Source organism: Oncorhynchus tshawytscha, unplaced genomic scaffold (genome assembly GCF_018296145.1).
Source record: "Oncorhynchus tshawytscha isolate Ot180627B unplaced genomic scaffold, Otsh_v2.0 Un_contig_27_pilon_pilon, whole genome shotgun sequence".
NCBI classification, from domain to species: Eukaryota; Metazoa; Chordata; class Actinopteri; order Salmoniformes; family Salmonidae; genus Oncorhynchus; species Oncorhynchus tshawytscha.
In genome coordinates this window covers 138,093-151,125 of record NW_024609711.1, presented here as the reverse complement: position 1 = coordinate 151,125, position 13,033 = coordinate 138,093, and the positions used below count along the sequence as shown (strand labels likewise).

At 41.4% G+C, this 13,033-nt stretch overlaps 1 long non-coding RNA gene and 1 gene segment (V, D, J or C); both read left to right on the top strand.

Annotated features, from left to right (window-relative positions):
• The first annotated feature begins 543 nt into the window (after nucleotides 1–543).
• LOC112232664 lies at nucleotides 544–1,105 on the top strand. Its single transcript, XR_006082652.1, has 2 exons — nucleotides 544–640; nucleotides 807–1,105. It is a non-coding gene; the product is annotated as an uncharacterized LOC112232664 (long non-coding RNA).
• Nucleotides 1,106–11,633: 10,528 nt separating this feature from the next.
• LOC112232663 lies at nucleotides 11,634–12,220 on the top strand. The segment is given in 2 exon segments: nucleotides 11,634–11,776; nucleotides 11,880–12,220. Coding segments are annotated over 2 exon segments (384 nt in total).
• Nucleotides 12,221–13,033: the final 813 nt, after the last annotated feature.

Genomic DNA, 13,033 nt, shown 5'->3' with positions numbered 1-13,033 from the left:
AATATGGAAGCTGAAGAGCAGCAATGTAATGCTCCTCTTTTCCACTAATTGTATTAAAAATAAATGTTTTATCCATAAAATGCTCAGTAAGAATGTCTAGCCCATCTCCTTTGTTAATAAATCAGAGGAGTTATAGTCAATATACCAAATGCACCTGAAATAGCGGGACAACTTATGCTAAATGGTGATAAAAAATATTGACTAGCTTTACCACTAGGTTCTGTAAGAATACATGGGATAACGTACCACAATTACTGAAATTATACAACATTATGACAAGCTATAGGACACAGCCATTCATCTTCCCTGGCCAGAATATGGTGCCATGACTCCATACTTCATCACTGCCACGACTGGAAGTAATTATTTACATTTACAAAAGGTATGTATGCAGGTATTTTAATGTATTGTATTGTATGTGCATATATTATGAGTATATTATGCATATAGAATGCATCCAGTGACACCTGTCTTTGCAGGACAGACAGTATGCAAATAAACCCCCTCCCTCTGATATATAAATGACATGTTCTGACCTTCCTCACTGCAACCACCCTGTCTGTACTCAGACACACACTGCCAGAGATCCAACAGAGAAACATGTTTCTTACATCCCTACTCCTCCTGGCAGTCCTGCCATGTAAGTGGGGGGGATTTTAGTCTCTTTGTATACAGGACACCAAACAATGTATTAGTCAGTTGTTTTATCATTTTGTTAGTCAGTTGTAGTCAGTTTTGTTGCCATTGTGACAGTTTTTGTTGAATGCCTCTCCTCTGTCTTTCTCTACACTCCTGCTCTCTTTCAGATATACACAGCATTAGTTTGACCTCCTCCCCTGCTCAACTCAAACCTCCTGGAGAGTCAGTGAAACTATCTTGCCAAGTCTCTGGCTATGTCCTGACAGACTATGGTACAGGTTGGATACGACAGCAGCCAGGGAAAACACTGGAGTGGATTGGGATCATCTGGGGTGGTGGATCCATCAACTCTGGAGCCTCTTTTAAGAGCAGATTCACCATCTCCAGAGACAGTAGTAATGTACTGTACTTAGACATCACCAGTCTGCAGGCTGAGGACACAGCTGTGTATTATTGTGCAAAAACTGGAGGCACAGTGCAACAGCTCAATGGAAGACCTGGACAAAAACATCTTACATACTAATTTTCAACAAATACACAGCAAGTTGGGTGTAGGTTTTTTTCAGTTTAAAAGTTGTGGTGTTGATTTCTAAATGATTTGACTCTAAATGGCACACTCCATGGTCATAAATTCAACACTCCCTTAGTTAATTTAATGCTGATAAATACACCTTTTTTTGGTGATAAGGGTCAAATAAGGATTTCTAAAAAATAGTCCAATGGCTGTTTTTCTAAACATACTTTTGAGTCCCATCCTATAAGTGAAGCGTGAAAAGTCAATATGGTTCAGTGGGTTTTCTGAAATGTCTAATTTCTATCGGCTCCCGAGTGGCGCATCAGTCTAAGGAACTGCATCTCAGTGCTAGAGGTGTCACTACAGACCCTGGTTTGATTCCAGGCTGTATCACAATCCGGCCGTGATTGGGAGTCCCATAGGGCGGTGCACAATTGGCCAGGCGTGTAGGCCAACATTGTAAATAAGAATTTGTTCTTAACTGACGTAAATAGTCAAATAAAAAATAATCACAATGTACCAGCCTTGTGCAAATTACACATAGCTTTCTAATTTTTTTACTAATTCATCTCACTCCCTCTACCTTATATAAAACAGTCTCTCTGTGTGAATCATACAGTATCTCTCTCCCATCAGTTCAGCTTCAACACAAAGCCTGTTCCCTGATTCTCTGCTGCTGCTGTTGGCAGCTGTTTCCTGTCTCTCAGGATTTGGGTGTTTAATTAACAGACTTATAACATGTTTAAAGGAATATATTGTGTAATTAATATTACATAGCTTTAAAATAGTTGTACTTTGAGATTGTTCTACATGATATTATGATGTTTCTTAACAGGTGTACACTGTGGTCTGGAGCTCACCCAGCCGAGTTCAATGGTTATAAATTCTGGAGTCTTTGGTCCTGTTAGGTCTCCGGGTATTCTCTGACTGATAGTACCAACCTCTATAGAGTATCATGGGTCCAACCTGAAGGCATTATACCAGAGTGGGTTGGGAACATCTACTGTTTCACGATGCAGGCACAGCTTACAAAGATTATCTTAAACACAAGTTCAGCTTGACCAGAGACACTTTAAGAGGTGGCTTTAATAGGACAGTCTGCAGACTGAAGATTCAGCTGTGTATAACTGTTCTCGTTACCACAGTGATACAAACAAGCACAACATGTGTACAACAATCTCAACAGCCATGAGTAGAAAACAAACTCAATCATATTGTATTTCCCCCACAAGATATAACATTTATAGATGTCTACTGTACATTGCAAATCAAGTGTTTAATCACACACAAGTAATGCTCAAATCATTCCTCTGTACATTTCACTCTACATGATGTGTTGTATCTTATTTGCTCTATAAGATGTGCTAATTCTCAAGGAAATTCAGAGTTCATACTAGCTAGCTATAGTTAACCATCAATACTTCACTGAAAATATAATCATTACATTCTGATACTGATTCTGTGTATAACATGTCATAATGATACACGTCCCTTCCTCTTTTTTTATGACTTTCACTGCAAAGCAACTCTCCTCTCTTGTATGAAGAGGAATATCTCTCCTGCTTTCACGTAGCAAGTGCAGTTACCATTAGTTCAGCTTCAACACAAACCATGTTCCCTGCATCTCTGCTGTTGGTGCTGGCAGCTGTATCCTGTGAGTTTTGGGGGACTGATACATCAACATTGGTGTACTAGGGAGTAATAGAGTTTTGGAGATGTAATTAGGAACATTATTAGTTTTGTTTGTTTTGTTTTACAGGTGTGTTCTGTTAGAATGAACAGCCTCTGACCCTCTCCTGTAAGGCCTCTGGGTATTCTTTAACCAGCACCAGCTACTGTACAGGGGTGAATCACCAACTTGCAGGAAAAGAACTGGAGTGGATCGGATTTATTTGTCACGATGGTAGACATATTACAGTGATAAACTGAAAAACAAATTCAGTATCTCCAGAGACATGTCCAGCATCACAATGACTTTAACAGGACAGAGTCTGCAGACTGAAGACACAGCTGTGTATTATTGTGCTCGCCATCCATACTGATACAAACCAACGCAGAACCGGTACAAAAACTCCATGACATTCATATGAATATAAAGGTATACAAACACTAAACATGACACCACAATACAAACTTATATAACAATTCAAACACATGTACATTATACACAATTACTGTATTACTACAATTTCTTAGCAGTTATACTCCATCCATCAAATCTGCTCAAAGTATTAGTGTCATGCTCCCTTCTTCATTTGTTTGTTGTATTCTGTCTTTTCGTATGGAGAGCGCAGATTAACTAATCATCCCTTATTTACTATTTGTTACACTGTAGAATAATAGTGAAGACATGAAAGCTATGAAATAACACACATAGAATCATGTATTAACCAAAAAAGAGTTAAACAATTCGAAGTATATTTTATTCAAATAGCCACCATTTGCCTTGATGACATCTTTGCACACTGGCATTCTCTCAACCAGCTTCACCTGGAATGCTTTTCCAACAGTCTTGAAGGAGTTCCCACATATGCTGAGCACTTGTTGGCTGCTTTTCCTTCACTCTGCGGTCTGACTCATTCCAAACCATCTCAATTTGGTTGAGGTCGGGAGATTGTGGAGGGCAGGTCATCTGATGCAGCACCCCATCACTCTCCTTCTTGGTCAAATAGCCCTTACACAGCCTGGAGGTGTGTTGGGTCATTTTCCTGTTGAAAAAACGAATGATAGTCCCACTAAATGTAACAGGTGTAAAATATACTTCATGTATTTCACCGAAAATCATTCAAATTTATTTTAATTTATTATTTTAAGGTTATTTTAAGATGTATTACAGTACTTTCAAGAGTGAATTATTTTATTTTATTTATTTTCTAAATTGTGTTAATGCTGTGATGTCATCAACAGGAGCCATGCTCTTACTCCTCAGTTTGCTCAGAGCATGATGAGGAGAGGTAGGTGTTACATATGCTCCGGTCTTTTGAATGCACATGTCGCAAATGTTCCCAAATTCACAAGATGAGACAATCAAAAGTTATATCGTCACTAATTTAGTGTTGCATTACTGTTTATAGGAATACATATTCATGTGAATGTGGATAATGTTCGAGTGCAACTTTGGAAAGCTAGCTCAACTATCATGAGCTTTGTGGCGGGAGGGGGTCTCTTTCAGGTGCAGACATCATGAGTTGTTCTATTATTTTCTCATTGGTTTTCTGCACTGTCTTTTATCAGGCATATAGACTTGAATGGAGTCCAGACTGCAGTAGTAACTTTTGCTTTGTATTTGTATCCATTCCATGCAGGTATGTTGTGAAATGTGAGGATTTTGTATTTCATGTTTAATATGCCTAGTTCGCTGTCGTTCCTTTGTTACTTTGGCTCTGTTATTCCATTAGTATGCTTCAGGTATAATGGTACAATAGTACACTCTCTAAGAATTATTTTGCACTTATTAGCAATTTATTAGTGTATTGGTGGACAACATTTTATAAAATGTCTTTTGGAAATATGAACAGGTACATTTTGTACAATGTACTTTTTGTTGATACTCTTACACTACAGTTTGCTCAGAGCGTGATGAGGAGAGGCAAATATACTTGTATGGAGTCCAGCCTGAAGCAGTTACATTTGCCTTGTATTTGTATATATTCCACGCAGACAATAAAAGAAAGACAACTGGCAGAATTGTGTCCAGAGCCTTATCTTCCACCTACACCTTACCAGAACACAACGCAGAAAGGTACCGGTGCAGAACGGGTTACATAAGCACAAACCAGATGGGATGGTAAATCACTGCAGAATGCTGTTGTAGCCATGCTGGTGAAGAGTGACTTAAATACAAATTAAATCCCAGATAGCGTCACCAGCAAAGCACCATCCTCCTCCATGCTTTAAACATGAGTAGGTCATCCATTCACCCACACCGCGTCTCATAACAGACAGGCTGCAGTTTCTGAGGCTGGTAACTCTAATGAACTTATTCTCTGCAGCAGTGGTAACTCTGGGTCTTCCATTCCTGTGATGGTCCTCATTAGAGCCAGTTTCATCAAAGCGCATGATGTTTTTTGCAACTGCACTTGAAGAAATTTTCAAAGTTCTTGACATTTTCCGCATGGACTGAGCTTCATGTCCAACAGTGATGATGGACTGTTGTTTCTCTTTGCTTAATTGAGCTGTTCTTGCCATAATATGGACTTGGCTTTTTACCAAATAGGGCTATGTTTTGTATACCCCCCCTACATTGTCACAACACAACTGATTGGATCAAACACATTAAAAAGGAAATAAATTCCACAAAATAACTTTGAACCCTTTGTGACTAGGGGGCATTATTTTCATTTTTGGAAAAATAACGTTCCCGTAGTAAACAGGATATTTTGTCAGGACAAGATGCTAGAATATGCATATAATTGACAACTTAGGATAGAAAACACTCTAACGTTTCCAAAACTGTAAAAATATTGTCTGTGAGTATAACAGAACTGAAATTGCAGGCGAAAGCCTGAGAAAAATCCAATCCAGAAGTGCCTCGTGTTTTGAAAGCGCTGCATTCCAATGCGTCCCTATTGAGCAGTGAATGGGCTATCAACCAGATTACCTTTTCTCCCTATTCCCCAAGGTGTCTACAGCATTGTGACGTAGTTTTACGCATTTATGTTGAAGAATACCCGTAAGCGGCTACATTGCGCTGGTCACCTGATGGCTCCCAGAGTGATTTTCGTGTAAAATACAGAGGTAGCCAATATTCCAATCGGTCCTACTGAAAAAACAATTGTCCCGGTGGATATATTATCAAATAGATATTTGAAAAACACCTTGAGGATAGATTATAAACAACGTTTGCCATGTTTCTGTCGATATTATGGAGTTAATTTGCAATATTTTCCGGAGTTTTCGTGACTGCAATTTCCGGACGATTTCTCAGCCAAACGTGAAGAACAAACGGAGCTATTTTGCCTACAAAAATAATATTTTTGGAAAAAAGTAACATTGGCTATCTAACTGGGAGTCTCGTGAGTGAAAACATCCGAAGCTCATCAAAGGTAAATTATTTAATTTGATTGCTTTTCTGATTTCCGTGACCAAGTTACCTGCTGCTAGCTGGACAAAATGCTATGCTAGGCTATCGATAAACTTACACAAATGCTTGTCTAGCTTTGGCTCTAAAGCATTTTGAAATCTGAGATGACAGGTTGAGCTGTGTCTCAATATATTTCACTTGTGATTTTCATGAATAGGAATATTCTCTAGGAATATTTATGTCCGTTGCGTTATGCTAATTAGTGTCAGTCGATGATTACGCTCCCTCATGCGGGATGGGGAGTCATTAGAGGTTTTTAAGAAGGCACACCTGTTAATTCAAATGCATTCTAGATGATTACCTCATGAAGCTGTTTGAGAGGATTTATTTATTTTAATTTTATTTTATTTATTTTACCTTTATTTAACCAAGTAGGCAAGTTGAGAACAAGTTCTCATTTACAATTGGGACCTGGCCAAGGTAAAGCAAAGCAGTTCGACACATACAACAACACAGAGTAAAACAACACATGGAGTAAAACAAACATACAGTCAATAATACAGTAGAAACAAGTCTATATACGATGTGAGCAAATGAGGTGAGATAAGGGAGGTAAAGGCAAAAAAAGGCCATGGTGGCAAAGTAAATACAATTTAGCAAGTAAAACACTGGAATGGTAGATTTGCAGTGGAAGAATGTCCAAAGTAGAAATAAAAATAATGGGGTGCAAAGGAGAAAAATGAATAATTAAATAAATACAGTAGGGGAAGCGGTAGTTGTTTGAGCTAAATTATAGATGGGCTATGTACAGGTGCAGTAATCTGTGAGCTGCTCTGACAGCTGGTGCTTAAAGCTAGTGAAGGAGGTAAGTGTTTCCAGTTTCAGAGACTTTTGTAGTTTGGCAGCAGAGACCTGGAAGGAGAGGCGGCCAAAGAAAGAATTGGTTTTGGGGGTGACCAAATATATATATATATATATATATATATATATATATACTGCTCAAAAAAATAAAGGGAACACTTAAACAACACAATGTAACTCCAAGTCAATCACACTTCTGTGAAATCTAACTGTCCACATGCTGTTGTGCAAATGGAATAGAATACAGGTGGAAATTATAGGCAATTAGCAAGACACCCCCAATAAAGGAGTGGTTCTGCAGGGGGTGACCACACCCCACTTCTCAGTTCCTATGCTTCCCGGCTGATGTTTTGGTCACTTTTGAATGCTGGCCGTGCTTTCACTCTAGTGGTAGCATGAGAGGGAGTCTACAACCCACACAAGTGGCTCAGGTAGTGCAGCTCATCCAGGATGGTACATCAATGTGATCTGTGGCAAGAAGGTTTTCTGTGTCTGTCAGCGTAGTGTCCAGAGCATGGAGGCGCTACCAAGAGACAGGCCAGTACATCAGGAGACGTGGAGGAGGCCGTAGAAGGGCAACAACCCAGCAGCAGGACCGCTACCTCCGCCTTTGTGCAAGGAGGAGCAGGAGGAGCACTGCCAGAGCCCTGCAAAATGACCTCCAGCAGGCCACAAATGTGCATGTGTCTGCTCAAATGGTCAGAAACAGACTCCATGAGGGTGGTATGAGGGCCCGATGTCCACAGGTGGGGGATGTCCTTACAGCCCAACACCGTGCAGGACGTTTGGCATTTACCAGAGAACACCAAGATTGGCAAATTCGCCACTGGTGCCCTGTGCTCTTCACAGATGAAAGCAGGTTCACACTGAGCACGTGACAGACGTGGAGACGCCGTGGAGAACGTTCTGCTGCCTGCAACATCCTCCAGCATGACCGGTTTGGCGGTGGGTCAGTCATGGTGTGGGGTGGCATTTCTTTGGGGGGCCGCACAGCCCTCCATGTGCTCGCCAGAGGTAGTCTGACTGCCATTAGGTACCGAGATGAGATCCTCAGACCCCTTGTGAGACCATATGCTGGTGCGGTTGGCCCTGGGTTCCTCCTAATGCAAGACAATGCTAGACTTCATGTGGCTGGAGTGTGTCAGCAGTTCCTGCAAGAGGAAGGCATTGATGCTATGGACTGGCCCGCCCGTTCCCCAGACCTGAATCCAATTGAGCACATCTGGGACATCATGTCTCGCTTCATCCACCAACGCCACGTTGCACCACAGACTGTCCAGCAGTTGGCGGATGCTTTAGTCCAGGTCTGGGAGGAGATCCCTCAGGAGACCATCCGCCACCTCATCAGGATCATTCCTAGGCGTTGTAGGGAGGTCGTACAGGCACATGGAGGCCACACACACTACTGAGTCTCATTTTGACTTGTTTTAAGGACATGACATCAAAGTTGGATCAGCCTGTAGTGTGGTTTTCCACTTTAATTTTGAGTGTGACTCCAAATCCAGACCTCCATGGGTTGATAAATTTGATTTCCATTGATCATTTTTGTGTGATTTTGTTGTCAGCACATTCAACTATGTAAAGAAAAAAGAATTTAATAAGAATATTTCATTCATTCAGATCTAGGATGTGTTATTTTAGTGTTCCCTTTATTTTTTTGAGCAGTGTACATATATATACAGTGGGGCAAAAAAGTATTTAGTCAGCCACCAATTGTGCAAGTTCTACCACTTAAAAAGATGAGAGAGGCCTGTAATTTGCATCATAGGTACACTTCAACTATGACAGACAAAATTAGAAAAGAAATCCAGAAAATCACATTGTAGGATTTTTTTATTAATTTATTTGCAAATTATGGTGGAAAATAAGTATTTGGTCAATAACAAAAGTTTATCTCAATACTTTGTTATATACCCTTTGTTGGCAATGACAGAGGTCAAACGTTTTCTGTAAGTCTTCACAAGGTTTTCACACACTGTTGCTGGTATTTTGGCCCATTCCTTCATGCAGATCTCCTCTAGAGCAGTGATGTTTTGGGGCTGTTGCTAGGCAACACGGACTTTCAACTCTCTCCAAAGATTTTCTATGGGGTTGAGATCTGGAGACTGGCTAGGCCACTCCAGGACCTTGAAATGCTTCTTACGAAGCCACTCCTTCGTTGTGTTTGGGATCATTGTCATGCTGAAAGACCCAGCCACGTTTCATCTTCAATGCCCTTGCTGATGGAAGGAGGTTTTCACTCAAAATCTTACGATATATGGCCCTGCACTAACCTGACTATCACTAAACAATGGAATGGATGACTGTCTGGTGTTTAGTAGTCATGGAGTTGTCCATACACAGCAAGTGGGCATGTGTTATGTTCACTAGAACAGTACAAGTGTTCAGTTAACATAGTGTGTTATGTTCTTATTAAGAACAGATAACTAAAACATAGGGGTGGGTGGAAATGGTAATACTACCACTACTTATAATAATCAAATTTCAAATCAAATGTATTCATATTGCCCTTCGTACATCAGCTGATATCTCAAAGTGCTGTACAGAAACCCAGCCTAAAACCCCAAACAGCAAGCAATGCAGGTGTAGAAGCACGGTGGCTAGGAAAAACTCCCTACAAAGGCCAAAACCTAGGAGGAAACCTAGAGAGGAACCAGGCTATGTGGGGTGGCCAGTCCTCTTCTGGCTGTGCCGGGTGGAGATTATAACAGAACATGGCCAAGATGTTAAAATGTTCATAAATGACCAGCATGGTCGAATAATAATAATAAGGCAGAACAGTTGAAACTGGAGCAGCAGCACGGCCAGGTGGACTGGGGACAGCAAGGAGTCATCATGTCAGGTAGTCCTGGGGCATGGTCCTAGGGCTCAGGTCCTCCGAGAGAGAGAAAGAAAGAGAGAAGGAGAGAATTAGAGAACGCACACTTAGATTCACACAGGACACCGAATAGGACAGGAGAAGTACTCCAGATATAACAAACTGACCCTAGCCCCCCGACACATAAACTACTGCAGCATAAATACTGGAGGCTGAGACAGGAGGGGTCAGGAGACACTGTGGCCCCATCCGAGGACACCCCCAGACAGGGCCAAACAGGAAGGATATAACCCCACCCACTTTGCCAAAGCACAGCCCCCACACCACTAATAACAATAATAATTATAATTATAATAACAATAATAATGATAATAGAAATAATACATGGGACTTATATAAACTCAGCAAGAATAAAAACGTCCTCGCACTGTCCACTGTGTTTGTTTTCAACAGACTTAACATATGTAAATATTTGTATTAACATAACACGATTCAACAACTGGGTCATAAACTGAACAAGTTCCACAGACATGACTAACAGAAATGGAGTAATGTGTCCCTGAACAAAAGGGGGGGGTCAAATTCAAAGTAACAGTCAGTATCGGGTGTGGCCACCAGCTGCATTAAGTACTGCAGTGCATCTTCCTCATGGACTGCACCAGATTTGCCAGTTCTTGGCTGGTGGCATTGTCATGCTGGACGGTCATGTCAGGATGAGCCTGCAAGAAGGGTACCACATGAGGGAGGAGAATGTCTTCCCTGTAACGCATAGTGCTGAGATTGCCTGCAATGACAACAAGCTCAGTCTGATGATGCTGTGACACAACGCCCCAGACAATGACGGCCCCTCCACCTCCAAATTGATCCCACTCCAGAGTACAGGCCTCGGTGCAACACTCATTCCTTTGACGATAAATGTGAATCCGACCATCACCCCTGGTGAGACAAAACCTCCACTCGTCAGTGAAGAGCACTTTTTGCCATTCCTGTCTGGTCCAGCTATGGTGGGTTTGCACCCATAGGCGACGTTGTTGCCGGTTATGTCTGGTGAGGACCTGCCTTACAACAGGCCTACAAGCCCTTAGTCCAGCCTCTCTCAGCCTAGTGCGGACAGTCTAAGCACTGATGGAGGGATTTTGCATTCCTGGTGTAACTCAGCCAGTTGTTGTTGCCATCCTGTACCTGTCCCGCAGTTGTGATGTTCGGATGTACCGATCATGTGCAGGTGTTGTTACACGTGGTCTGCCACTGCGAGGACGATCAGCTGTCCATCCGGTCTACCTGAAGCGCTGTCTTAGGCATCTCACAGTACGGACATTGCAATTTATTGCCCTGGCCACATCTGCAGTTCTCATACCTCCTTGCAGCATGCCTAAGGCACATTCACGCAGATGAGCAGGGACCCTGGGCATATTTCTTTTGGTATTTTTCAGAGTCAGTAGAAAGGCCTCTTTAGTGTCCTGAGTTTTCATAACTGTGACCTTAATTGCCTACCGTCTATAAGCTGTTAGTGTGTTAATGACTGTTCCACAGGTGATTGTTCATGAATTTTTTATGGTTCATTGAACAAGCATGGGAAACAGTGTTTAAACCCTTTACAATTAAGATCTGTGAAGTTATTTGGATTTTTACGAATTATCTCTGAAAGACAGGGTCCTGAAAAAGGGACATTTATTTTTTTGCTGAGTTTAGTGCTTTTCAAGGATCCAAAATAATAATACGTGGGAGATGCAAATGTGTGTCTGTTCATGTATACCCAAGGTATCCTCCCATTTCAGTAGTCTGATATAACTGCCCTCCACAGACCATCTCCCTCAGCCAAGACAAACACTCTGAGTCTGTGCTCCTACTTTTACATAACCTTAGAAGACTCCAACAATGAGAGTTCTAAAATGTGTGTTCCTTCTTGCTCTCATCTCAGGTGAGTTAACTGGAGTTATTTCATTCCATTGTAGGAGACAGGAGAGGAGTTGTGCTACTTGGCTGGAGGGTCACAGTAATCTAAACTCTTGTCTGTTTTTCAGTTGTTCAGGGACAGTCACTCACCTCCTCTGAGTCAGTGGTGAAGAGCCCTGGAGAGTCAGTAACACTGTCCTGTACTGTGTCTGGTTTCTCCATGGGTAGCTACTACATGCACTGGATCCGTCAGAAACCAGGGAAAGGAGTAGATTGGATTGGCCACATTGACACTAGCACTGGCACTGTATTTGCTCAGTCCCTCCAGGGCCAGTTCACCATCACCAAAGACAACTCCAAAAACCAGTTGTACTTAGAGGTGAAAAGCCTGAAGACTGAAGACTCTGCTGTTTATTATTGTGCCAGAGACACAGTGACACAGGAGGCTGAAGCACCGTACAAAAACTGATCAACACTGATCACAGTATGAGAGGCAATGAGGCGCATCTCGGATATCAATATTAAACCTAAAATGTAATCCACACACATTTTTACCTGAAAAGCACATTATTTACATGAACCCAAAGTCAACTTTACAGAATTGAGTTCATATTAGCTGTCACGTTTTGAGTATTTGTATCGGACAGAATTATATTAATATTACAACTTTTGTATTTTGAATTTGGCGCTCTGCAACTTCACCGGATGTTGTCGAGGTGGGCTGTTAACTTCTCACTGATCCGTAAGAAGTTAATGTGATCAGCAAACAGAAATATACTCAAACTAAATACAGTAATGGACCATTTATATATATTTGGGGAACTCCATAATAGATTCCCAAGAGGGGATAAGCAGATAGAGATACATATAATTCAATACAACTTCTATTGTCCCACATAGGGAAATGTGCTTGTGTCTGTGCTGTTCAGCACTGTATAAAATATTAAACATATCTAGTCTGAACATCCCATTGGTAAAATCTTAAAATCAGCGAGCAGAATAAAGGACAGGGAGGGGAGATCATCAAGGAATAGAGCAAATGTCATTCCCTCTCAGTCTCTATTTAAGCCTCTAGAGGGCGGTGTATGCAAAGTCTCCCTCCCATCCATCCCTTTATAATCAAACACAGCTCTGGCCATCTCATTATAGGCAACTTGGACTGACATTACAACAAGCCCTGCACTAACCTGACAAGCACTGAACATTGGAACTGATGACTGTCTGGTGTTTAGTTGTCATGGTGATGTCCATACACTGTAAGGGAGTGTGTGTTATCTTCACT